At 43.0% G+C, this 27,893-nt stretch overlaps 2 protein-coding genes across 7 annotated transcripts in view; one reads left to right on the forward strand and one right to left on the reverse strand.

The window, feature by feature from the left end:
- The first annotated feature begins 28 nt into the window (after positions 1–28).
- LOC118313735 (rasGAP-activating-like protein 1) lies at positions 29–16,547 on the forward strand. Of its 2 annotated transcripts, none has more exons than XM_035639477.2 (21): positions 29–548; positions 854–910; positions 2,104–2,217; positions 2,620–2,681; positions 3,961–4,090; positions 4,585–4,666; positions 4,856–4,996; positions 5,159–5,250; positions 6,110–6,227; positions 6,416–6,569; positions 7,777–7,841; positions 8,103–8,215; positions 9,279–9,471; positions 9,658–9,795; positions 10,599–10,743; positions 11,371–11,543; positions 13,141–13,278; positions 13,606–13,741; positions 14,374–14,494; positions 14,689–14,765; positions 14,895–16,547. In XM_035639477.2, exons 1-21 carry the CDS (start codon positions 484–486, stop codon positions 15,041–15,043), a joined length of 2,463 nt encoding a protein of 820 aa, XP_035495370.1. In that variant the 5' UTR covers positions 29–483; the 3' UTR covers positions 15,044–16,547. The 2 variants fall into 2 exon arrangements, with proteins under 2 accessions (XP_035495370.1, XP_047184863.1); XM_047328907.1 differs by having other exon boundaries at positions 14,380–14,494.
- Positions 16,548–17,374: 827 nt separating this feature from the next.
- The window catches only part of dtx1 (deltex 1, E3 ubiquitin ligase), a 41,666-nt gene continuing 31,147 nt past the window's right edge, over positions 17,375–27,893 (reverse strand). For 4 of the 5 annotated variants that reach the window (XM_035639580.2, XM_035639585.2, XM_035639581.2 and 1 more), the window contains 7 exons: positions 27,088–27,149; positions 26,753–26,914; positions 24,841–24,902; positions 24,543–24,701; positions 23,028–23,189; positions 22,378–22,467; positions 17,375–21,844 (listed from right to left, as the gene is read on the reverse strand). In XM_035639580.2, the coding sequence (XP_035495473.2) occupies positions 21,620–21,844; positions 22,378–22,467; positions 23,028–23,189; positions 24,543–24,701; positions 24,841–24,902; positions 26,753–26,914; positions 27,088–27,149 (922 nt within the window). In that variant the 3' untranslated portion in view covers positions 17,375–21,619. The remainder of the gene's footprint in view (positions 21,845–22,377; positions 22,468–23,027; positions 23,190–24,542; positions 24,702–24,840; positions 24,903–26,752; positions 26,915–27,087; positions 27,150–27,893) is intronic. The other variant, XM_047329119.1, reaches the window with a different exon arrangement.

The following is a 27,893-nucleotide window of genomic DNA, read 5'->3' on the forward strand; positions in this document are numbered from 1 at the left end:
ACGCTCCCGGAGACCACACATTTGTCAGGTGTGCGTGTGTGTGTGTGTGACCATTGCGTTTACGGGTTATGACAAAATAGGGTGTGTAATAGAAAGGGCAATAACGTCAGGTTCCAAACAGATGGTGAACGGCGTCCGATATGAACTGGCCGGTCTTGGAAGTGCTGTTGTGAATGCAGCGCATTGGCGTCATGTTTATTTCAGAATGGACCTGTCCGGATGGTCCGTCCATTTAAAGAGCGCAGTGTAGCCGAGCCGAGCCGCCCCGCCGCCACACCACACCAGCACACCGCACCGCACCATGTCCCCCGGCGTTTCCCCTGCTCCGCTCACCGGGCTCGACGCGCGGCTGGAGGGCTGCACGCCGTCACGCGCCGCAGGTGCCACGAAATGAAGGAGTTGCGGAGGAGACGAGCGCCGTTTGCATAGGAGCGCGCGTGGGGACATAGGAGCAATCGGATTTCACAGCGCACTCGACCCACAATGGCCAAAAACACGTCGCTCTATTTCCGAGTTGTCGAGGGCAGGAACCTCCCGGCCAAAGACGTGTGAGTAATTTCTGAATGGCACGTGCCTCCAAGTGTCAGCCCGTAGGATAGTCTCAACAATTATTTTAGTAGCTACTTGTCAGATGAATTAGTAAAAAAAAAAACCCAAAACAGCCTACATTTGAAATAGCATTTTCTGCTGTGCTTCACTGTCTCATTTAAATCAGTTAGAGACAGTGGGATAGACCGGCGTATGAGCTCAAATTGACTTGGCAAATTTAAGAGGAGATTAAGTTTACCATCAGACAACTGCCCTCATGATGACATTTGTCTGGATGTCCTTTCTTTCTCTTTGTCACTCTAAGCTCCGGAACCAGTGATCCATACTGCATTGTAAAAGTTGACAATGAAGTTGTGGCGAGGTGAGTTCTGCTCTGTTTTGTCCTGTTCTACATGAAGATCTGCACATTGTGTTCAGTCACAGTCTCTTGTTTCATGTATAGCTACAGCTGGTGGACATCTGCTGCCCACAGTCTACTGAATGATGATCGGTCATCACAGTTTTATATATGCATTGGATTCATTTTGGGATTGTGCTGCTCCCGCTACTCTGCACATGCAGACCAGGATGGAGTGTGTGTGTGTGTGTGTGTGTGTGTGTGATCAAGGTGGTGGTGCCCGCAGCGTGGCCCCTCCAATACAGAGAACCTGATACTGGTCTGGCCTTTAAAGCACCCTCAGGTAACCATGGAGAGGGTGCATCAATTATTGCAGGGAGCTCCCGGTGCAGGCAAGGAGAACAGTGCATAACTGGGGACAGAACACACAAGTTCAGAGGTTTTTCTCCACATGAGTGCAAAAGTGCAGATTATGTCTTCCTCCAAAATGTTTTGGTTTCAAAAACACAGAGTGTCAGCGGCAGCAATGCTGTACAACACAGTATATTATTCCCAAGTGGTGCTCTTTGACAGTGATCCAGATTTCTTTATGTGGGGTGAATTCAGCGGCTATTGTTCCATCTGGCATGTGGAGGGAAAATAACGCACAATGATTAACTGGAGCCAGTCACACTCATTATCTTGTGCTTGTGGCGTTATTGGCCAAGTGAATCCTCGAGTGTGATGTCCGCGGACGATGTGGCTGGTAGATTGCGGCGGTAAATAATGGACACGCTCATAAAGGTCCACACTTCTGCAGTTGTGGATTGAACTTTAATTCCATTTGTTATCATGATGAGGTTGCTGTAATAAAAAAAACAACTTAAGGTATCCTTTGAGATCTTTTGAAACATCGACAATACAATACATGACTGATATTGCTCCAATCGGAACAGCTTGAAGAAATATATACTTGTTCTTTTACAAAACCTTTATATGTTTTAGGAAAACACCAGGCTTACAAAACTGACAAAAATAGTTTTTGCACATTATTTGAAAAACATATCTTACCTCAGGTACACTTAAGAAGTACTTGGTAACGGAGAGCATATACTGCTGCCACGTTTACAGTGAATTCTGACTCCTATTAATGCCCTGGTGTCTGTGGTTGCATACGTTCATGTCATGTGTTTCTGTGTAAGGTCCGTTTATCAAGCATGTAAAACGTCTCCCTTCAGGACTGCCACGGTGTGGAAGAACCTGAATCCTTTCTGGGGTGAAGAGTATACACTGCACCTCCCGATGGGTTTCCATTCGCTCTCCTTTCATGTCATGGACGAGGACACCATTGGGTAACACTGTCATTCAAAGCTGTTCCAAAGAAACAATTCCATATTCAACCATTACTCTTTACTGACGTAGCCTTTCAGTCGATTTATAATCCTCGGAGCCATCAGTGTCTGCTTAACTTGGCTCACAAACTAATATATTTGGGTTCAAACCTCATGTACAATTTAAAATGTTCTGGGGGAAAAAAGAGCTTTGAATAAACAAACAACCATCAGCCAGATGGTCGCCTGTATTGAGTGATTAAATGGTTTTTTTTCTTTCCTCCGCCTCTTTCTCATGACCACCAGTCCTCTAATCAGTCAGTCTTTGAATCCAGCTCATGTAACTCTGACAAGATCAAACAACTTTGATTGTATTTTCAATAGCTTCTACCTGATAATCTCTTCTTTCATCTCTTTCTACAGCCACGACGACGTTATCGGAAAGATTACTCTCAGTAAAGAAGCCATCAGATCTCAAGCTAAAGGTACAAATCTGGATCAGTCTGGAACAGGGTGGGAGTCTGACCGGAGCTCAGAGGTTAAACTTACATGGAGCCAAAGGTCTCAGTGATTGAGGAGACATGCCTTTTTTTTTTTTTTTTTAGACCGAGACTCTGGGAAGGCCTCTTAATGTACTCTCACACATTAAATTTGAGTTACTCACATTTATCAGTCACCGTTTTATTTAATTCAAACTCGGAGGCAGTGAAATCAGAAGTTCCCACTGATAAATTTGTTATTTGAACGGCTCTCCTGGTGCTTGTCTGCATGAACCCATAGGTTGTTCTTTTCTCATCGCGCATCATAAACCATCTGTTTGTGTGGAAAATCACAGTGCTGTTAAAGGAGGAGAACAACCAAAGCATTTCAAATGGGTGCGAACCATTTGATGTCTGACTCGCTTACAGAATCTTTCAGGTTCAAGAAACTAGTCACAGTGGTTTATGTCTGCATGAACTCCAGCACTATCTGCCCTGTCTTGGTCAGACAGAGGGCATTTCAAACATGTTGCGGCATGATGGTGTTGTAGTTTTATTAAATTGTTCAAAGTGTTTATCTGGGTATGTTCGCTGAATACTAATGCATCTCCTGAAAGCCACCTGGCATGGCCTTGTGTGATTTATGGCTACAGGGTGATACTGAGTCAGTTACTCCCTCGCAGGAATCTTCTCACAGTCTGGCCATGACATACCATTGCACAGAGCAAAACAGAGCCCACTGATGGTTGCATGACTGAAATATAAACAATATCAGATAACTTACAGATTATTTAGACCATCAAGGGCTATACTGCAAAAGAGATTTTGAATCTCAATGGGAATATTCCTGGAAAAATAAAGGTTAAATAATAAAAAAAAAAATCTGCTGATTTGATGTGACCATAACATGTCAGCTGGTATAGTAATTATTTCCTAAAGCTCAAGGTGACGTCTTTACCCCCAACCCAAGCACTCCTAATCCTAAAAAAATATTTAAACTGTTGTTGTAATAGCTGTAAGAGTCGCTTTTCTTCCCTTTTTTTTCACTCGAAAAGGAGATTAATCAACAAATTGTTTCAAATCTAAGTACATTCCTGCTATTGGTTATTTCTAGGTTTTCTTCTTAAAACCATCTTCATTACATTTAACTCTATATTACCTTGACATTACTGTTGAAACAGTTAATTCAGCAGTTTCTCAACAGGTTGTAGTTTCCATGTTTCATGCTTTAGAATTTAACATTGTCGTTTTAAATGACAAATATATCTCTGTGTGGTGTGGTCAGGGCTAGATAGCTGGCTGAACCTGACCAGGGTCGACCCCGATGAAGAAGTCCAGGGAGAGATCCATCTGAGTCTGGAGCTGCTGAAAGATACCGAGAGGATCAGCGTGCGATGTCAGATCATTGAGGCCAGGTAAAAAATAATTGTGAGCTTTCAATCTGACCACTGCTGAGAAAATTAATAACAGGCATTTCACCATCAGATCATTACTATCATCGTCATCATATTATGATGAAAGTGGACATGTCTCGGTAGCTTAGACCTGGCAGAGCCACTAACTATTTCTGAGTTGAAGTCTTTACGCCACCACCCCGCAGGCCTCCGCACTCTCCCCGAGTCATACCGGCACTATCACACCACTCACTGTCCCATCTGTGCGTCCCGGGCTACAATCTCTCGCTCTCAGGCAGGGCACTAATGAGCATGTCACTCAGAACTTGACACTGTGTTATTCAAACGTGCTCTGACGAGTGTGGATCAAGTTTGAAGGAATAAGAGTGAAGAGCAGTGGTTTGGCTGTTTTTTTCTTTCTTTGCCGCACCTCAGTGACAGTTGTGAGAGTTTGTTTGGTTTGTTTTCCGTGTATTGATCAGTTCTGTTGTCTTTTGGTCTGTTGACGCCCCCAGAGACCTGGCTCCAAGAGACATCTCCGGAACCTCTGATCCATTTGCAAGAGTTATTTTCAACAACCACAGTGCAGAGACCTCGGTGAGCTCTATGTGCGTGTGCAGTGTGTAGTGGTTTCAGCGGAGCCACGAGTACATGTTCTGCCACTTTGACCGATTGTCTGGACGCCTGTCATTTTATTTCACATGACGATACACATGAGTGCGCTGAGTTGACAAGAAGCATGCTGTTGATCATGAATTTCTCACCACCCCACGTGCTGGGATTTAGATTATCAAGAAAACCCGTTTCCCTCACTGGGCAGAGACACTGGAGCTGGAGTTGGATCCAGAGGAGCTGAGTGACGAAGGAAATGTCACTGTGGAGGTCTGGGACTGGGACATGGTGGGCAAGAACGACTTTCTGGGAAAGGTGTGGATGCTATAATGTCAATTATATTGCATATTTTATAGATTTCAACACATGGTTGGTTTAAAAAAATGTTCGCTCTTTGAGTACAGTATTTCTCGTGATAAAATCCCATAGTAAGTTGTTGTTCTTGAACCATATCGTAACCTTGTTTACTTTCCCCAGGTTGAAATCCCTTTTGCCTGTTTGCACAAGACACCTCTGTTAGAGGGCTGGTTCCGTTTGCTACCCTTGGGAAACAATGAGGTTGATGCTGGGTGAGGATTATGGGTGTGCTTATTTGTACAATGTGGTGTTTGTATGCTTGTGTATTATAACTGAGGAAAGCACTTTGCTTTTGGAAAACTGTCAAGACTCAAAGCGATCACGGGGTGTATTTAATTGCAGCCAAGAAAAAGATTTGCTCCCCTCCATGCTCTCTTTCATGCATTTGAGTGAACACTCGCAGGTGCATAGCTCGGTGTCTGGTAGCATCTGTTCCTCGAGATAATTTTAGACCAAATAGGTGATTGAACTGCGAAAGGGTAGTTCAAAACTGAAGTGAATCTCAGAGGTTAATTTCGAAAATGACTCACAGTTAGAGGGTTTTTCATTGAGGGTTGAGGCTGCTGAGTAGAGATTGGTAAGAGAGCTACTTCACAACTGTCAAAAAAGAACAAATGACGAAAGCTATTCCCTCTGTTACAACGATTGGTTTGGAAAAGAAGAGTGAACACTTGACACACCATAAGGACACCATTGTGTTCAGGGATGTTATTCCCACACTGATAAATGACTGGTATGATAGTGAGTTTGTTTGTAAGTTTGTTGATGTGTTTGCCTTGCAGTAACATTGACATAAACACGATTACTTGAATCTATCGTATTCAAATACACGCTACATCTAACCAGATTCCTTCTCTTTTATTTACAGTTAGCTTTGGATTTCACACACTTTCTCCATACAAAAAACACTGAAGATTATATTGCAGTTTGTAAACAAAACCATGGAAAGCAATGCAGCCATGTCTACAAAGCTTTCCCCCTTCTTTTCTAGGACACCTTTAATGGGGGCTTACCATAAGATCATAGTGAGCAGAAGATCTCTGTCTTCTCTGGTATTTTCCTCTGTTACAGCGGTAAACTGGGAGCGCTGCGTCTGAAGGTGCGCTTGGTGGAGGATCGGATCCTGCCATCTGTGTACTATCAGCCTCTTATTGACCTTATGGTTGAGTCAGTCATCTCCCCCACAGAGGTCAGCATCCCGGCACCTCCTCAGTACTGATCAGCTGCATGATACATGTTGTTCTGTGTCCAGAGAGTGCCGTGTGTGCGTGTTCTTTCTTGACCAAACCCACAGTCCACCTTGCTCAGTTAGCCCGTGTTGGCCTTCCGACGACGCCACACCTTCTCTGACCATAACCTGAGTCATCCTGTCACCAGGTGGAGGATAGCAGTGCTCTGACCATGCTGGAGGACGTGACCACGGTTGAAAGCCGACAAGATGTGGCAATGACCCTGGTGAAGATCTACCTGGGCCAGGGCCTGGTGGTGCCCTTTCTGGACTACCTTAACACCCGGGAGGTCAACCACACCAGTAAGATTAAAGGGACGACATGTCGGGACATCAAAACAGCCAGGAATGACAGACACTAATTTCAAGACTGCTTTGGATTTATCAAGTTTACTGATGCATAGTCTGATAGAGTTTTATTTTATTGTGTGTGTATAAGAGCTACATTTATCTCTATTAGTCACTATTTGTATTAGTCAGAGTTTGGGGACATGCCAGTCTGATGTAATCGCTCCACTCACCACAGACCCTTCGTGGGCTGTTGCCATTTATCTCTGAAATGACATTAAGGTCTCTGAACGCCGCAGTCATGGTCTATATGTGGGCATTTAAAGCCAACCAGCACTAGATGTGCTACAACAATGCTAATTGCTGTATTTACTCACCCAACTGTCCTCTGGGGTCTGGATTAGTCATGTTTTTGCCTCCGCACCACATTCCCATGACAATGCGCAGAGAGTTGTGCCTCTGGTCTTTGGGTTCTGTTGGTGTAGTTTGAGATAATAAGCATTCGTGTGCCCAAGTTTCCATAGCAACTCCACATGATCCTAAGGCTAAGTGCTTGATCAAGAATAGATGCCGTTGGCAGCCAGACATTAAAGTTGGGCACAGGGGTGAGGAAAGGAAAATGTACTCGACACCCACTGGGCTTCATTGCAAACTTTGCCTTCTGCCTGAAACCCAAAATATTTTACCTAACAACCCAGTCCCTGTCGCTATGAATATCTTATTATTGCCACCTTGAAGGATTCAAATGTTGTTGCAGCAAGGTCAGTCCGCCCTCACTTGTCACACCGAGGTCTGTGTTTTCTAAAGCTGATCATTTCTTGGTTGATAAACACGTACTGTATGCACCATGCCAGACGCCCCAACTGACATCGGAAAGAGACAAAGGATCCACACACACACACACACACACACACACACACACACACACACACACACACACACACACACACACACCGTATTAATAGCTGCCAATGAATTTCATGAAGCAATGCATCAATCTGAGAGATTTTCTTCTAGCTTGATTAGGTCCCTGATGAGGTTGTCTGTGAAAGCTGCTTTATTACATTCACTGGGAGATATTAGAACAGTGCAGAGGTACTGATCATAAAACTAAGTTGCTGTCTCCCTGTCATAATGTAGCATATTGCATTGTATTTGAGGTCCAATTATATTGTTATTCACTATAAACTTAATCACTCTCTCTTCTGTTTTGCTCTCACAGCTGATCCTAACACTTTGTTTCGCTCCAACTCACTTGCCTCTAAGGCCATGGAACAATTCATGAAGGTGGGTTGACATATATGTTCTTTTATTGTATGAGGAGCTGTACGTATTGGATTTTTCTCTCTCTACTGTTACAAGGACATTTTTTCTAATCTTCTGGTCAGTCTTTTTCTTTCTGAACATTCACTATAGCTATCATATGTACACTGTCTGCCTCACTACGTGCCTTGTTAACTCTTTGTACCATGCAGATTTACACATTTAGAAACTGTAGCATAGATGCAAATAAGATGTCTTCAGCATATGGTATTGTTTTGCTTTCAGGCTGTTGGCATGCTGTATCTGCATGAGGTGCTGAAGCCCATCATTAATCGCATCTTTGATGAGAAGAAATACATTGAGCTGGACCCGTGTAAGATCGACCTGAATCGCACAAGGTAAAATAGACCTGGAGCTCACAAATACAACATTTTAGGTCATATTCTGACCTAAAATAGTCCAGAATAGGTTCCACAGGCACTTGTCTTTAAGCCACAATGGGTTGTATCTTCATCTGTGTAGTTCAAAATCTTTATGTTGAAATTGTCAAATGGAAATGCTGCCACAGCCGACTGTCCCACTTCCTTTACGATTTGCCCCTGGGAGGTAGACATCACTGTGAGAAAATGAAAAAAAAAAGAGGAATGTGAAAAGGGAGGGGGTGCTGTTGCTTGGCAACTGCCTTGAGCCCCCTGAGATTTCTATCGCCGAAATGGAGGGAGATCCAGGAGCAAACGTCCTCTACATGTGCAGTAGATCTGTCTGCCATCACCTTGTTAGTTGTCCCCACTCCCTTTTTTCATAGCTCTCCGGACATCCATAGTTCAATAACTTTTTACAGCTGTCCAATCTGTGAAATAAATGGCAAAAGTATTCATATAGAGCTTGCCAAGTCTTACCAACCACTCAAAACGCTTTACAGTGTCATTCACCCAACAGACATTCATACATACAGCGCATCTATACACAGCGCTTTTCCTATCACTGTGTCGCCAGTGTATGAAGATACAGTGATAGGAACAGCGTGTAAGAATGGCCTGAATCTTATGCGGTTCATCTTTGTACTATGCAGGTTTACACATTTAGAAACTGTAGCATAAAAAGTGCATCAGGGGCTATTTATGGTTCAGAGTCTTGCCCAAGGACACTTCGGCATGAGGTCCAGAGAGGCCGGGGATGAACCACATACCCTCTGGTTAGTGATCGACCCGCTCCACCTCGAGGGCCACAGCCTCCCATAGTTAGCATGCTCTAAAGGCTCTAACATTCAATTACATTATAAGAGGCATTATAAGTTGTCGGTATATTTCATCAGTGTGCTTAATTGATTATGGTCCTTAAACAATTCAATCAAACCTTTACACTATAAATGACACAGTGATACAGTATCTTAGAATTGTGTATACTCAACAGATTTCTGACATTAGGGACTTACAATATCTTTTTTTTTTTCCTCCAAAGACGAATTTCATTTAAGGGTGCAGTGTCCGAGGCGGAGGTACGGGACAGCAGTGTGGAGATGCTGCAGAGCTACTTGACCAGCATCATTGAATCTATTGTGGGCTCAGTCGATCAGTGTCCTCCGGTCATGAGAGTGGCCTTCAAACAGCTGCATAAGAGAGTAGAGGAGCAATTTGCTGAACCTGCGAACGAGGTCAGTCTGGAGTAAAGCAAAACACTTTGAGGATAAATGCTGGAGATAATTGCCTGTCTTGCATATTTTGTCATTTAATCGTTTTAACATCCTATTTGTATGTTAAATATTCAGCGACCACTTTTATATTGAGAGACAGTCCTCAGATTCATCAACTTTCTGGTCAAATTCAACTCATTTTCACAGGATGTGAAGTATCTGGCCATCAGTGGATTCTTCTTCCTGCGTTTCTTTGCTCCTGCAATCCTGACGCCGAAACTGTTCCAGCTGAGAGACCAGCACGCTGACACACGTACAAGCAGAACACTGTTACTACTGGCCAAGGTGCGATGCACAACATAGACATACACACTGCTATGAATAATTAGTTCTTGTTCAGGCGTCACACTTTAATGTAGAAAGAAGCTACAAAGAGGCTACAAGTTTAATTTGCTTGTGTAAAACAAATAAATTGGAAGCGGCAATACAACATAAAATGTTAACTACCGGCGGAAGCAAATATATGACAACCAGATATCAGACACAACACACCTCGCAGTGGATCATGACGTACACTATGTAATCAGTGGGTTTCATGAACTGTGTTTGCAAAAACTTGGAAGAATCCCTTGTCTCAACCAGAAAAAGATCAAACTGCAAAAGAAGGACACCCAAACAAAATCATTGACTACTGGCAAGAAAGGCCTCTGCTATGTTCCTACTAACAGCTAACCATGCTTCTGAATGGACGTGATGAGCAACAGTCACTGAAATATACAACCTTTACAACTTTAAAACGGGGGGGGCGGGGGGTCACATATTAAAAGAAAGAAGTGAAATGTTGTTGGCTGCTGTCCGTGGTGCTGAACCCCAGTTGCCATGGGTCCTCTACAGAGGAAGGGGAACAAGCTATTTTTACCTTTGCATGCGCTGCGACCAGACTGCGGTTCAAAGCCGAGCATCAGAGAGGGACTTCCTCCTCGCCCCAGGCCAGGTGTGGGTCGGACAAAGGGCCTCACAGCATGCTTGGCCAAAGAAACCCTTCTGATCTCTGACTTTGACATATGCACTCACTCAGTCTGTTGCTGAAGATTTGATGTGCTAAAGACGCGACTGTTGAGTGGACACTGTGTGTTTGTGCTCGCCAGGCGTTGCAAAGTGTCGGGAACCTGGGCCTTCAGCTGGGTCATGGCAAGGAGCAGTGGATGGCGCCTCTTCACCCCATCATCCTTCGCAGTGTGGCCTCTGTGAAAGACCTCCTAGACAAGTTAATCGACATAGATCATGACATAGGTAAGGCTGGATAACAGTGAAGGGAAAAGGTCAGAGGTCATGCCGTTGATTAATTAAATGTTGCCAATCAGCCGCAAGCCAGCTGCCAGCAGCTTCCAGCTGATAAAAGTATGAGGCGAAACAATACGGTGGTCCCCTTGGTGAAATATTCATCACTAGCTGGAAGCCTAACAATTAGATGACACGGTTAATGAGCTGGCGGGGAGCTGGAGTGAGAAGCTACAGGCGCTTGTACACGCCACACTGGTTACCCAACATGTGTCGGCTGCTTTCTTGCTTTCTTCATGTGTCAGCGAGGCTCATGTTGTGAAACATCTTCCCCCTCTGACATATCATGTGTCAGCCTCCTTCTGCACATCACACCCACTGTCTCCTCTTAAAGGCCAGCCTGACATTTACTGCTCGTCAGGTGGATTTTGGTGGACAGAGGTGGATGCTCGCGATTGCCTTCTTTGAAGCCGTCCTTCGTGTGCTGATGGAAGGAGGGCAGACAAAGTGCTGGAAATAAAGACGTGCGCTGTAGTTAAACAATTTCAAAGTTGCCTGTTTGCTTATTGTCACAGCACCACCTTGTGTCTGTGCAGATGAACATTACATGTACAACACAACTCCCTGTTCTCCCCGCAGTGTCCGAGGTGCCTCAGAGGGCCGTATTCATGCCCTCTGTCACAGTGAAAGAGGGATACCTCCACAAACACAAGACAGAGGGACCCCAACTGTTGTCGCGCTTTGCCTTCAAGAAACGCTACTTCTGGTTGACGAGTGAGACGCTGTCCTATGCCAAGACCCCTGATTGGCAGGTTGGTACTGAACCAGTAGGCATAATGTGTTGTATTTTGTCTACTTTATTAGCTATTTGACACCTAGCCACTGTTTTTACAGTAGTTTGTTTAATTGTTTACTATTTAATTACATGACATATGCTTATTTATTTCTTTGTTACATATACAGGCCAAAAATAGATGAGTAAACTTCAATCAAGGTCGTGTAAAAGTGACTAATGCATTATTAGAAGCTGGTTAGGGCTCAGTTTATCAACTTTTCATAAAAAGAGGAAACATTCTAGTCATCCCCAGCTTGCTTTAATGTAATTGAGTTGATCTCCTTGTGAGAACATCAGTTGTGTTGTTACCATGTGGTGCCTTGCCTTGTGATAATGATCTCCTCTCATTCACCAGCCAGAGACTGAGACTGAGATGGAGAGAGGGGGAGACGGGGAGGGGAGCGGACCCTCTAGCCCTGTAAAAGGGTCTCTCTTTGAGCCAGTCTCTGCTTTGTGCGACCGGGATAAAGGCGAGGGTTAATTGAAGGCTGTGGATATTCATGCTAACATTGCAAATCAGATTTTGAAGACAATGTCCTGACCCCCTTTCCTCCATGTTGGCGCACGCCACTCTCGGTGAAGCAAGCTCCCATTGGAAGTGGCTGATTTACACTTTAAAGTGGCCTTTGCTTGCCATTCTGATCTCATCTCCACTTCCTCCTTTCCTCGCACCGTGCCCCCTACCCTAATGTGTGCAAAATATTTCAGTATCAGACACCCTGCCATTAATTTGCTCTCTGATCCAATTTGTACGCGACTTTTATTTCCTTTAAACCTTAAGCCGGGCATACTCTGTGCGATTTAAGGCCCTTTTTTGCTCCGATTTCTGAGTCGTACGGCTCTTTTTAGAGTCGTGCGTCGTTTGCCGTGCAGGTTACAGGGGGGAGCGAGCAGCGATTAATTGCTCCCGACTGGCCGCGTACATTCCGATAAATTTCTGACATGTCAGAAATTTGGGCCAGCCGACTTCAGCCTCTCGCACAGTTGAAGCAGAGCCACGATTGGCTTCGAGGATAAGAAATAAATAGTATGAATATGATAAATAGTCAGTGTGTTGGAGCGTATCACTAGTATGGAGGGTCCCTTCGCTGCTGAACGGTTATTGATTGTAATATAATCAATTATGTTAATTGGACATATAGTGCGTGCATGAACACCGGCTCCTCTTTTTTTTTGGCCTCTTTTTTAAGGTTTCGGCACACAGATTACGCACGTTTCGGTCTTGTCAGGGTTCTTCTTCTATGGTTGAACACAAACTTCTCTGCCTCAGAGGAGCTTTCCGCAGGAGCCGATGGGCATTTCACACGCACAGTGTGAGCAGTCAAGACGTGGCCGGCGGTCGGACCGTACAGTGTGAGCACATCAATCCTGAGCTTTGGCTTTCACATCGCAGACGATTTACTCGGACAGTTTGAGTTGGCGCTTAACAACAGCATTTCTAAAATCGCAGAGTGTGTGCCCAGTTTTAGTCGAAACATGAGGCCAAAGCAAAGACCCATCATTACCAGCCTGTAATGATGCGTACTTGTACTCGTGTTAATTGTCGCTGACGTCTGTGGCTGAATATGTTGCAGGTGCGCTCCTCAATCCCCATCCAGTGTGTGTGTGCCGTGGAGAGGGTGGATGAAAATGCCTTTCAGCAGCAGCAAGTAATGCAGGTCATCACCCAGGACACCGACGGACAGATGCACACCATGTACATCCAGTGCAAGGTGCATTTGGCACTGACAGCTGCCATTCATCAAAGAAGTTCATGACCCTTTTCAGTTAGCCCCAAAAATCTTTATTTTTTATTTTGGCAGAGAATTTTTTTTTTATTCCAGTCATTATTTTGGTGACAGTTTGCTATGCTCTTTGATTAGAGCTATGATCAAATAAAAATTGTGATGATAGTTGTTTTTGTACTTGAAAAAGTAAAATAATTGTAATAATATTTAATGTAATTGAGATATTTCCCCCTGCTTTGATTTCAGTATGACTTTAAGGGAACACTAAACACTTGCGTCATGGTGTTTTTTGTTTTGTGTTTGTTTGAATAGAATGTGAATGAGCTGAACCAGTGGCTGTCAGCGATCAGGAAAGTCAGCATCTACAATGAGCGCATGCTGCCCTCCTTCCACCCGGGGGCTCATCGCAGTGGCAAGTGGACCTGCTGCCTGCAGAGCGACCGTGCAGGTAATCCTGGTTTTAATTAATATACCAATGCTGCACAAAACTTTGAAATCTCTCTGTGAGGACTTGAGGTGTGATGTAACTATATAACCAGCTATTACAGCGCTGTTTGTGGGAATGCTGTATATGAAAGATTTACTATAGAATTGAAGAAGCCCTCGAAAGGATTTATCGTAAATTAGCTGTATTTATTAACAGTAACAGAGTGTTATCATCTTCACTCCTCCATCACTCTTGGTCCACTAACTTGGAGCTGACTTTAAAGAATGAATGAGCTGATCTATATTTAATGACTAAACCCTCAATTTGTAGCAACTTTGTCTTTGTTGCTTTCATGGAGAAGCGGCTCTGAGAATCATAATGTGATTTTTCTCTGACCAATTACATTTAGTCTTTGTCTGAAAGCTGCATCTTATACATGTCTTTTGGGGGTTTTCACAGTCCTGGTCAACAGATTCATTTATATGCCATTGTGTATATGATGTGCATTCACTGAAGTAATGCCAGAATTCTTGGTTTGATTGCCACTGGGGCTTTTCATAACCAAAATGTACGACCTCATAGCACTGCGAGACGTCCGTCGAGGTGTCATTATCATGCAGAGCACCACTGTTCAATAAAAGGCTGGTTCTCAGTTACAGGCTGCAGTAGAACCCACTCAGCCGTGACTCTGGGGGACTGGAGTGACCCGCTGGATCCCGACGTCGAGACTCAGACCATTTACAAGCAGCTTCTCCAGGGCAAAGAAAAACTGAGGTCAGCAGAGACGTCCTCCGTCCGCGTGTAGTACATTTACTGGACACTAGAGGTCTATGATACACTGCTCTGCTGCTACCGCTCATGCTTCTTGACGTTACAATCAAATGTTGAACTACGAGTGTTTGAAGACAAAGCAACTTTTGGATATGATATATTCATATTAAGATGAATGTCTCTGAATTTAACTGCAGGAAAAAATATGTGGAGATGCCAGACGCAGATCAGACGTTGAGCAACAAAGAAAAGATCTGCTCCGACATTCGCCCAGGTGAGGCTGCAGCTGCCATATCTAAAATGTACATTTTCTACCAAGGTACAAGGATGCCCCTGCGTCATCAATATCACATATGACATATTTTTGTTTTCAATGACACTGTACACACACTCTGTCTCATAGACGGTGCAGAATGCGTCGTTCAGCTTCTGAAGCCAGGTCAGAGCATCGCTGTTCGCCTGCTGGCGGTCATCGAGGATTTGGAGCAGGCTCACACCACCTTCCAGTGCAGAGAAGAGCAGGAAGACACCAGCGTCATTCTCAATCCCTAGACTCGTAATATACCAAAACTATTGGGCATCAGATATAGAGCCTCTTGATTGTCAAGGACAATATGTGGTCTCTTCCAGCCTTTAGTCCAGTCCTCGCTGGAGAGAGCACAAAAAACTTGTTTAGTATTCTCTGAGTGCCACTGACTTCAACCGCGCTGGGGAGAGATTATGATACTTGAATGCTTTTGAAGCATGGTCTTGATATTGGGACTTGACATTTTTTTTAATGTAAATAACAACCAATCTGCTGCATGGCTTGCATCCATTTGTTGTGAAATGTGAAAAGACGCTTTTATATTTTGAGAAACTTTACAGGACCTGGGGGGTTCACACATTTTTATGCAAAAAGCATGTTATAATGTAATCTACAGTTCCTGGATGTAAGGTGATTTGAAATTGCTTTATCAATGATTTGTAATTTCTTGAGGCAATTTATCGGTGTGGTCGTGATGTAGCAGTGATACTAACATTGTAGGTCATGCCACCATAAGTTTATGAAATGCTGGCGCACATGTGACAATAGCTGCCTGTTCAATGAGAGAAATGAATATTATTTGTTTTGCTGCTTTGGTCCCTTTATACGAAAGCTGTGCTCTTGTTTGGTGCTATGGCCAGTCAACCCAAATGTTTTGTTCTGATGTAATTTGCATATTTAAAAAACACTCGATGCAGCCATTCCTTAAGCCATATGGGTAATATTTACCTGTTAACAATATAATGTCCATACATATATAGAACCAATAATCCATATTACTGAGACAACAGGAGTAACACTTGCGTGACATACACTTTGAGATTGCTTTTAGCAATGAAAAGTGCTCTATAAATGAAATTTATTCTTATTATTCTTATTATTATTATACTCCCATTTGATAAGTTTACATTTTCTTGAGATTTTGGTGCCACTACATTTGGCTCACAAATGTCAGGATATGTTCAAGATGCCAAAATTGTTTTTAGACAATGACATTTTTAAACATCACAGTTTGTCTTTATCTGTGAGACACACAAAACACAAGCATGTCGCAAAGCCGTTTGAGTATAGTGTTCAGTATCTTTCCCTGAGTGTAATGGAGATCAGGCCCGTGATCCCTCTGATACCCTCAGCATGTCACCCTTAATCTGGAGCTGTAAAGATTGAATTCTGGTAAAGCGGAGTGTGGAGTAAACATTTCTCCTACCTTAGATGTAAAGCTATAGTACACATACCAGACACGGCCGTACTGGTGGTAGTTACACTGATATGGTTATTTCCAAAGAGTTCGGGTATTTGCCGTTTCCCAAAATTTGTTTTATTGATCTGCCACTTCAGTCTTTTCAAAATGAAAGTGTTGTTTGTGAACTTTATATTTGCTGATTGAGGGCTTTTATTACGACAAGATAAAAGAAAAACACTGCCTGTATTTTATTTTGCAAATACGCCATGATGGTCGGCTCCATGTGGATTGTTACTGTGAACTTAACACGACTATTGTATTATTCAGTAAACTCTTATCTCAGCTAACGAAGGCTATTGTCAAATTTGTGCCCTGAAAACAAAAACAAAAAATATCTCCCTGCAAAATAAATGCACTATTTGTGTTTTCCATACTAGATAACCTGTGTTGTATTAAGTGCAGAAATTATTGAAACCAAGTATGTAATTAATGCGTCTTCTTTGCATTCCTCTCTTGGTTAGTTTTGAAGTGTAGTCAGCGCAGGCAATGACATTCACTCATATTACAGGAAAATACATTACGTGTCTTGACAGATCCCAGAGCAGCCTCACAGTGCCATGGTTACCACACCACCCTTTTGTTCAAGTGAATAATTTAACCAAACCCCCATAACCACGGACATTACAATCCGACCGGACTGAGAATCTTATGTTAAATTATGCCACATAAACAATGTTTGCAGCTGTTCCTCCTCCCAGCCTCATTCAAATGATAATGAGTGCATACCTACCTGCAGTGATGCAGCACACTCATTAGGCAGGAGAGGTGAGTGGTGAGAGGAGGCAGGGCAGGAGGGGGGTTAGGTACCAGAACTCAGAGGAGAGGAGACTGACCCCTTGCCCTGCTGCGTCAGTGCAGGGTGGAAGTGGGCCTCAGTGAGCGGTCTGCTTTAGTATGTACCAACCACAGCACCAACATACAGAAACCGGTGACAACAATGACCATTAAGCAAATTTACCGCCTGTGAGAGTGGTTCCGGCCTCACTCCACAGCTCCAAAACGAGGTCCGGAGCACAGGGAAGGAAACGCTGGAGCTAAATGAAGGACGACATGCCACAGGAGGATAAAAAAACAACAACAACCCAAAAACAGAAAGGGCCAACACGACAAGAGGTCAAACAAACGACCCCTGCGAAGGGCACATTTATTTTTTTCCACAAGAAACACACAAACATGCAACAAGGTCATCACAATTCAATAAAGACCGATAGATTAAGAAGCCCTTTATAGTTTCATAAATGTGTCTCTATATCTTACTTTCAGTTTATCTCCGATTCTCTTGGTGAACCATTTTTAAAAGCAACATGTAGAAACCGCTCAAGAGAAATCAAACCACAAAGACAATGATTTGAAAATGTCAATCGAAGTGGGCACTTAAAATGCGGAAACATTCAGATGTTTCACCCGTCGTCGAAAAGAGTGAGGGCGAGCGGCCAAACGCCGTCTCGTCCCCATCTGCGTGAATCAAAGCTGATCGAAGGAAAAACAACATTTCTGACTAACTGGAGTAAGATGCAAAACCACAGTGCTAAATCACCAGAAGACCTTTCATTTCTAAAGAAGCTATGATGTGTTCATACACAAAAAGCTATGCGTTGTCAATACACTTGCTCACAGTTTGGTTAACATGCACCTCCAGGAGAACATTGCTGTATCTGTAAAGGACATGAACCGAAGCTTTGCCTACAAGATGTACGCTTGGCGCACACATTCACACACAGACAGACAGATCCAAACGTACAGTATATCCACACAAAAATGTTAAGGTATCCTTTAGAGAAAGAAGTACAGTTTTCAGTGGAGAGTTTTTCAGAGAGTACAACTGTAAATACTTCATGTGTTGGTACAAAGGGATTTAATCCTTCATCCCACTTCTTAATCAAAAGGAAAAAATAGCATGGAATGAATCTTAATAAGAGGAATACAGCAATGTAATGTAATAGTTCTTTTAGAGACACTCATCATTCAAAAAAAGACATCAAAAATATCTGTTTTCTAATACATAGCATGTGAACATCATCAGATCGCAATCCAGTCGTTTATAAACTGGGAGTTAGGCACCCCTATAAAGAAAACACCCGCTGTCATTTTAACCACAGATCAGCCTTCCTGCTACACATAAATCATGTATTAGATCTTAGAAATAGTAAATTGCATAAACACCATCTCTCTCTTCCTTTATCAGACGAATGCCAAACCACGTTTTAGTCATCGTTCCCATATAAGTCTGTACACACCTGAAAAGTCTAAAGGGCCTGCGTCGTTCTCACTGCAAGACCGACACATGGAAATGAAAAGTCAAGAAGGAAACATTTGGACTTCTCTAGTTAATGAAACTTCAGTCAACATGGAAAACAAAATCCCTGATAGATTGGAAGCATTCACTCTTGCTGTCCCATTTTATAAAGGGTGCCAAAAGGGTGAGGGAGAAAACTTGAAATGGAACAGGCCAAAACAATCGCTGTTCTCACCACCTGGGTCAAAATCACACTTACAAAAATACTCTTAGTGGTTTGTTTCAGCTTGTTTAGGGACCAGAAAGTTTGAATTTGAGATAAAATACGCTGGATAAAACAAAAAAACAACAACAACAAAAAAAATAGTGTAATAGCCAATGAAAACGTAAATATTTAAAACCTGGCCACTCGGGGGCAGTGTAAACACGCTGTATCATCAGCTTTTAAATTAATATGTCAGACTTGTAACCAAAAAGTTGCTTATTAAGACATCCAGCGGTTATGAAGCAACATTATCGTTCATTCAGGCATCAGTACACTTGCTGTTTGAATAAACATGCACAACTGTACAGCGGTGGAATGTAAGTGAATGAGACACGCACACACACACACACACACACACACGTGTGTGTAAGACATAGCACAATGTAAGACATAGCAAGCTTTAAACAAAATAAAGGTTTTTTTCAGGGTATTTCTGGGCTGAATCCCACCAATCTTTTGCTTCAGTTAGCTAAAACAAACTCGGAATATTTGCAGCTGATATTTAACCCAGGTTGTTTTCATCTTCAGACTGAACAAAAATCGCAGACTGCATCCATACTCCTGTTCTGGGCAAGTAGAAAAAAAAACAAATGGCCCATTTGGGGCGGGGCAGCCATTGTCATGCTGCTAAAGCTCCCCGACCAATAATAAAGAAACATTTACTGAATTTATTGGAATTCCACAGGGAACTTACTACAAAGATTCTACATTAAGGTAACGACAGCAGCATACGCTAAGACTACTTGTAATATAAGACGTCTATAACATGTCATACATATTACAACAGTCCCTGACATCCTGGCATATTTGCCAGATTTTATGTATTCATGTTAATGTGTGCCTGTGTATAGATAAGTGGGCCAGTCTTTATATTTTCTATATAGAAGAGTATAAAAATAAATTAAACTTACACCATTGACTCAAAATGAGCTTGAATTTAAAGGTATATAACATCTGCAAATGTATATCATATATATTTTTCAAAGCATTGCAAGCCAGTTTATAAACATCAACTTCAAAAAAAAAGTCAGATTTAGTTGCAATTCAAGACATTCCCCTAAAAATCAAACAACTGATTAAACAAAACTGTTGCCTCAAAGTGCTATGGAAGACTGTGATTCGCTCCAAAATTAAGCCCACAGCTGGGTGCCCACACGATAAACCTTACATAAACACTCCCTGCTCATTAAAATTGATCAGATATATTTATGGAGATTTATGCAGCACTGGCTTATCTTTTATCTCAGCGCAACGAAACATCACAAGATCTCCGCCAAGGACCTTCAAAAAGTCTTATAGCTCACGGGCAAAATAAATCGCGGTGGGTGGGGGGGGGGGGTAGTTCCCAACCAACTACTGACTAGAGCAACATTTGCATGGTTGCTGGAATGATGTGCTCTGCTGTTGTGGAGGAGGAGAGTTGAGGACGAGGCCATAGCATCAGGATCGGCCCAAACAACTCTTGAGTGAGCTCATGCTGGGAATGAGATGTTTCACTGCTCGCTTAACAAGCAGCTAAGCCCCAGCGCACTGTCGAGCAGCAAACAAGCCCACGAGAGACTTGTAGATTGCAGGCGAGCAGGAGTGCTGCCCAAGATGGATCTCCAAGGGAACACTGTTGGGTGTTTGTAAAGGATGGGGGGGGGGGGGGGCTCACCATCTGTGAGTTGCTTTTCTCCTTAGGGACTTGAAGCCAGCGTGTTAATGCCTCAGAGCACGCAATCGCGCGCTCACCCCTTATGTATGGACAGCATAATGGATCCTGCCAACGCCCTGGGTTTGCTCCAACAGGGAGAAGAAAAAAAAAACGCGGGCTTTATATTCACGGAGGTCAGCATCGTCAGGCGTGTCAACAAAACAAATGAGTTCCACCATGGAGCACAGCAAATCCCGCTCCACAACCTCACAATCGACAACACCTCGTAACAAGCATCAAACTGAATGCTAAGATGCTTGTTTCATCTATTTCATGTCTGCTCTCATAGGCCGTCCGCAAGGTTAACCGTACGACATACAATTATTACCAAACACTTAACACTTCACAGCCTTTATCTCGCTGGAATCCACTTCATGCGCCACACACCACACATCCATGTCGCAGAGCAACTGACCTGTGGTGTCAGAACCTGAACAGGTCAGATAAAGCAGTGCAACCTTAAATGACATCACCAGAGTCAAGATCCTCTTCTACAAATCACAAAACCAAGAATAACCACTTGTTACAGGTCAATAACTAATTATAAGAATAAGAAGTAAGAGTACGAAGAAGATAATCAATTCAGTTGAAATTAATTTGTAAAGCTGAAATTCTCTTAAATGTATCGTCACAATATCAAGCAACAACTGATCCACTGACAACCTCGCCCTAACAGATAATCGCACATTCATTATGCAGTGTTAATCTGGGCCATGCATTCTGGAGTTCAGCATTTACAGATATGCCTTTTCTATAGTCGTGGCCCCTCATCATTTACTCCAAGTGCAGAGAAACAGTTTTAGTTTGAATCTAAAAGGGCTTAAATACCACTAACCCGTAGCCAACATCAGAGAACTCAGAGAATTCACCTTTTCTTTACATTTTTCAAATCCTCTGAGAAAATCTGGCATGAACGCAACATGCTCAGGGCATGGATCAAGAGACAGCACTGGGGAAATCGTTGCTTATTCAAATCTAAACATTGATCATGGGCATGTCATTTATTGTGCATCCGTTGCTCCATCGTGCCACCGTTTCTGTTGGGTATTTTTTGTTTGTGGGGAGTAAAGAGTCGTCGGCTGCATGTTGGCCCATCATACAGTGTCCCCCTTCTCCGTGGGATGGTGGGCTTTGTGTTCCTTTGTACCAGCGCAGCTGGCCATCAGTCCTTCAGGTTGTCCTCGCCGACCCCCTGGGCCAAAAGCTCTGTCAGGACGTTGTCAAGATAGTTGGGGTCGGGGTAGCCGTGGCCGGTCAGGTTGGTGCCAAATTCTGTCTTGTGGTGAATCTCGTTCCACACCACTGTGTCCGACTCGCCCGTGGTGCTGGACGTGCCAATGGTGAAGATGAGGCGCCTGTCCCAGGCCATGATCAGCAGCTTCAGGACCTTGAGTCACACATGACAGAGGAGGCTAACTTAGGAAAATCCCTCTCAACAAGAAGGAAGGAACAGACCACATGCAGGACTAGTGGGTATGAAGCACATCTGGTGAGAAATTACTTTAATAATTTACAATAATATTAATCTCATAAAGGCTACTTCCAAGAACTGGGGCTCACCTTAAATGTTCACAGTAAAAACAATAAAACAAATATGTGAACATCAGACTGAAGTTGAGTCATCAGAGTTATCAATTATTTTACTGAAATGAAGGCATACAAAAATTCTGTGCAAAATCACAATTCCTTTTTTTTCAAGGTAGACAAACCTATAAGAGTAACTGTGATTGTAATACAATGATACATTTGACAACTACTCCCAGTAAAGTACTACATTATCATGTTACATTAATGCATGTAATTATATGATTTCCTAGGGCTACAACGCCAACAATCATGGTCCAGTGAGAAAAAAGCGAGAGAATGGAAACGCTTCCTCTCTGTTGCTGTTTTTCTGGACGGATTTCGGTCAGAGCTCACCTTCCTGCCTCGCTCGTTGTCAGGGAGGTAGCAGTGTCGAGGGAACCCTCTCGCACTGAACTTCTTCCCAGGGTTGGGGTGCTCATTGGTCTAGATAGAATGTTGAGAACAACAGAAAACCTTTCAAACACCTTCTCTTCCAATTAAGACTTAATTGTCTATGAAATGTCAACAGCAACCACAGGGAACGAACCTTATTGCTCACGTCGCTGGCAATGGCCTTTGGAAAAATCATTCAAGGGATATGCTACTGTAAATATGCAATCATACCCTTAAATATCATAATTTAGAGAGCATCTTTCAAAGCTCCTTTCTATTGTTTCTAGTGAAGTGTAAAATGTGTTGCATGCAAGTAGCTGCTGCCTTTTCTGTATCTTTCTGCTTCTGTTCATTTGAAATGCGGTATAGAAAATGGATGGATGGATGGATGGATGGATGCCATTTGCCCAGAACCACAGTTTATCCCTCAGAATGCCGTTTCCTCAGTGACTCACAAAGCCCCAACACCTCACCTCCCGGCAGGAATAAACTCCGTCAAACTTAAGCGGATAAGCAGCGCTTGTAGAAAGGGCACAGATTTAGAGAGAAGAGACGCTGGATCAGGCCACAAGGGCAGCATGGTAGATTTAGAGAAGGGGGACACTTCTGACCTGGATCCCGGCAGGAATGTCGTAGACGATTCGGATGGTTTTGGAGTCCTGGTAGCCGGGCAGGCAGTGGGGGATGACGTGGTACTCCATCTTCCCAGGGGGCTGGGTGCCTGTTTTCTCCCCATAGATGGTTTTGCATGTTGGGCACTGAAGACTGCCATCCTGATTTGAATTTTTTTTGAACAGAATTGCATTAAGTTAATGCCACGATTGTAATTGACAATTATTACTTAAAGGACTAGTGCACCCAATTTACAAAAACAATTTTCACTGAATTATTTTTTTTTTACTTGCACTTCGGGTGGAATCGGCGTAGCTGTGCAGGTGGTCATGGTTTCATTTGAGATATCTCTCTAGGAGAAATCTACCTTTATTCCAATAAATGGTCATAATTGAAATTTAGTGTATGGCCTCTGAAGCGATGAAAACTTTAAATTAAAGCACTAATCAGTAATATTGTATGTACTGCGCGTAATAAGAAAGGGGACACACAAAGTGATGAAGCCAAAGATAATTATAAGATTAATCTGCAGGAGTTGATTATGACAACTTTCATGTGAAAACCTGGGTCCTACATTACCCACAATACCAGTGATTCAGGTGTATTATGCTAGTACAGGCTAATGTACTGTAGCCTCGGGCCATGAGTCACAATCAGAGATAAAAAGCGGGACAACTGGGGTCTCATAAAATGTATTTATTTTCTAACTCCTTGCCACCAGATCTTTTTCATATTCAAAAATTCAGACCTAACCAAAGCTGACTGAGGCGATTTATCACATTTCATACAGCTCCCCCTGGAGCCACTAAAGGCTTTAAAAGACTCAGTTCTTACAGCTTTAAGAACTATCTTTTCAATAATATCCTGGTTGCTCTGGACTGGGACTACGTTCTACTGAAAAAGTCCCAAAGAAAACTGTTGTGTTCTGTGGATAATCCAAAGTAATGGGGGCATTATTTCTGTAAAGTGTCAGTCAGTGTTTTGACACAAAAGTCGGGGAAGGCAGAAATGTCAAACCGAACTAACCACAGTATAGTATAGTATAGTATAATATAGTATAGTATATATATAGTATAGTATAGTATAGTATACATAGCTATATACAGTCCCACCAAATGTAGTCAGAGAGAAAATATGTTTTTTTCATCTTATTTTTGTGAACTGGCCTTTTAATAGTATTTGATACATTGATAAGTTATAATTCAAGAATTATTGTAAACATTACTCTAATGCTTTCTGGTGAAATTATATTTGTGTCACTTCTGCATTAACAAGTAATACATTTGTATTTCATGCAAGTGAAGTGAGCAAATTGGTATGATTGTTTTACAAAGTATTTGGCAGTCAAGACTGATATGAAAAGACTGTGCAAAGATCCCCCTCTGTGTGCAACAATATTGAGGCCTGATCATTTCCCAGTGCCATGCAACCCAGTCAAGCTGCAAGACGTCCCAAGTTTATAATGAGCCTAGAGTGACACCATAACAATGTCTGGCTCCAAAGCTTTTACCCACCTTATTGCCATTGTTGTACATGGCCACCAGGCAGAGCAGATGGTACATGTGCCCACATTTGCCAAGTTTGCCCACCAGCTCTGGCTTGATGCCTTTGTGCTGCAGGACGCCTTCATAGCCGGACGACATGACCAGCCTCTCCATGCAGATGGTACAATCCTGGAGTGGCCAACCAAAATACTTCAGCTGCCATTCTACACGACTGTGTATTTATGAGACTTTCACACTTCAAATGGTGTCAGAGTGCATCTCTTGGTAGGCACAAAAACTGTTTGGTTTTTTTGTGTCTTTTTCTTACCTCGTCTGGCATCACTTTAATCCTCTCTGTGTACCTTCGCACAACGTCCTCTGGGTTTTTCCCTTGTCACAAAATAAAACGTAAGAGAGATGAGATGGCCCTCGAAAAAAAAGCCAAACTCGCGAGCGATGGAATCACAAGATGGACCACTGGATGGCATTTGCTTGTCATGTGAACACAAGAGAATAACAGCTTTGGCAAACTCTCATCGCTTTCAGCAGCCACTCGGGCCTGGCTGCCACGTTTTCCGGATAAAGGGGTGTGAGTGTGCATTTGTCCGTGATGTTGAGGAGAGGAGGTCACCTTCAAACTGGCACGTAACGACCATCCCCACATTCTCTGATAATCCCTGTGTGCAACCGGGCAAGCATGGCTGAGAGCACACCCGCAGCTTACACCCCTAATACGCTTACAGGCAACCTCTTTTCCCCCGGCGCCTTTGTTTGTTCATTTGAGGGACAGCCAGTGAACAGCGCAGAGAGGAGGGAGAAAGACTGACTGAGTGGACAGACTACCTTATCAAAAATAAAAATAAAGTTTAGGAACATAGGAAAGACCAAGGAGGCAGTAAGGGAGGAGAGGAAACTGAAATAATAAGAAGGAACATTTGTGCATTTTACTCTATTGCTGTTTGATGGCTTTGTTAGCCGGATCAAAAATCCTCTCCAACCGTTTCGTCTACGGAGAGGCGGAGCAGAATAAATCTCCCTGCATGAGTGAAACCACATCTCCATCCCTTCACAGCCCTCCAGTATGTCTGAGCTCTTTCTGCAGACAGCATGACACGATAGGTTACACAATCGACAGTGTCAGTGGTAACTCTGTTTATATGTCCGTATTTTCTTATCTTTTCCAGCAAATAAATTCGGATTTCGCTTCAATTCAATTGGAAAACTAGACAAGTTATAGTTTTTAGCCATATGCTAGCACATTGGCTTTCATGACGGCACAGTAAGTCTGGCAGTGGGTCTACAACGCCTGTCTACAGATGAAAATATAATAATAATCAACACAATCACGTTCACAATCGTTTTTTTTTTTATGAAATGTCTCAACAGGATGGATACTTGACAGATATTATCATTACATTTTCAACAGATATTCATGCTCCCCTAGAGGATGAATTCTAATTGTGCGTTCACACAAATTAAGTGGAATTGCAAGCGTACCAATTGAGCACTGCCTCAACGTCTCATGAATTTAGTTCCTTTTTCCTATAGCTTAGAACTTATAGAAAGCTACAAGACCTGTAAAATAACGTGTTCTAATATCCACACAACTAAGTCTGAGTGCACAGAAATGGAGAGCTCTGAAGGGCTGACTGAGAGCACAAGTACAGTGCAGCGATGGAAACCCAGCAGCCTCGCTGATCAATTAGGACAAAGACTCCCCTGGGAGACCCGTGGTTTCCTCGGTTTCCATCGACCAGCACTCATTCAAGCCGAAAATGACCCAACCGGACACCAGATCCCCTCTCCAACCACCTCAGTACAACAGTCCCCTGTTAATTACTTTCCTTACACCTGCACCCGACAATCTGAATTGTGCAACATCTATACACTGTTAGTTTCACTTCATTAATAATGAGTAAAATAATAATAGGAAACCGGCTATCATCATTCCTTTTTAAAGGAGCATGTTTGGAAGCTACAGGAATCCTCTTTCATTATCAGCAGCAATGGGTGAGGGTGGATTTATTGTAACCCGCTTAAGGAGCCAAATAAAAAAACGGTTGATCATGACAAAAAGAGCATTGGTTTTGTTTGCACGCTAAACAACAGACATACAGACAGCTGTTAGGACAACACCCTGCAAAGCTTGGCAGGCGAGAGAACGTCTGCTGTGTGCGTCGGTGAGTAGCGTGTTCCTATTTGCTGGGATTTCCACTTCTCCTCAATTCCCTCCGTCTTACCTCTCCTCAGGTGCTTCTTCTTGGTTTTGCGGCGCATGCCATTGATCCCCGGAACAGGCTTCATGTCACTCTTGTTAATGGGCGGCGGGTGAAGTATAGGCTTGGGAGCCCGCGTCAGGCAAACCGGCAGACCTGCAGCGCACATCAGGATACCGGTCATACCTGACGCGTATATGCACAGAACCCACGCACAAAGAGAGAGAAGAGTGGGGAAAAACAACACTAATTGTGAATGCGGTTTAACATAAGTATGAGTAGACGTCTAACTTCGGCTACAAAAAGCTCATGACTTTTAATTATAATAGTTTTTAGCCGATCTCAAAACAAATTCTGACCTGCTAGTGCCGGGTGTACTGGTCCAGATCCAGTCAGGTTCTTTACTGGGAGCGCAGGAACACTGCAACAGGAAAGAAGTAAAGAGTGAAATAACGTAGCATTTAAGAAATGAAGTAACCAATGAAAAAAGAAGGTGACCTGCTCACATCAAACATTCATTCTAGTGACCATTTGGAAACACCAAGGTCTACAGAAAGACAGTAATAAAAATAATAATTTTATTTATATAGCACGTAAATCGTAAACAAAAAAATGGTGCGGCCCGCACTACAGAACACTGCGAGTGCAGTTTGTAAACATCACTCATCGACATGTTAAGAGACGTGCTGGCGGGTGGTGCTGCATCTTTTTGATTGTGGCCGAGTGGTGAGTGCGTCGGGCTCACACACCGGAGAACCCGGGTTCACGGCCCAGACTGAGCAGTAACATCACAATGACAACAATAAGAGAAACAAGCTTTCTGCAGAATCGCTTTAACATTTAGCTATGTGGAGGTGTGCTTCAGTACAACACAATTTTTGCTTCGTTTTTGACCTCTACCAATGGCTGAGAAACATATCTGTCTCTTAAGCTGCTCCTGTGTAACTGGGGATTCTTCATGTTCTTTTTAGAAAAAGAAATATGTTTTCGTATATCTTTTAACATTCTTGAAATGACTTCTAAAAAAGATTATGATCATTACCCATCATGCCACAGCTGAGGAAACAGTGAACCGTAGCTAGTTGGGCTCTGCCTTCCACGAAAACCTCTCGAGTTAAAATGTCACATGCGCTTCACCACGGCGAGAGAGACAACTGCGATGGGA

This window comes from Scophthalmus maximus, chromosome 19, assembly GCF_022379125.1.
Source record: "Scophthalmus maximus strain ysfricsl-2021 chromosome 19, ASM2237912v1, whole genome shotgun sequence".
In the NCBI taxonomy this organism is placed as follows: Eukaryota; Metazoa; Chordata; class Actinopteri; order Pleuronectiformes; family Scophthalmidae; genus Scophthalmus; species Scophthalmus maximus.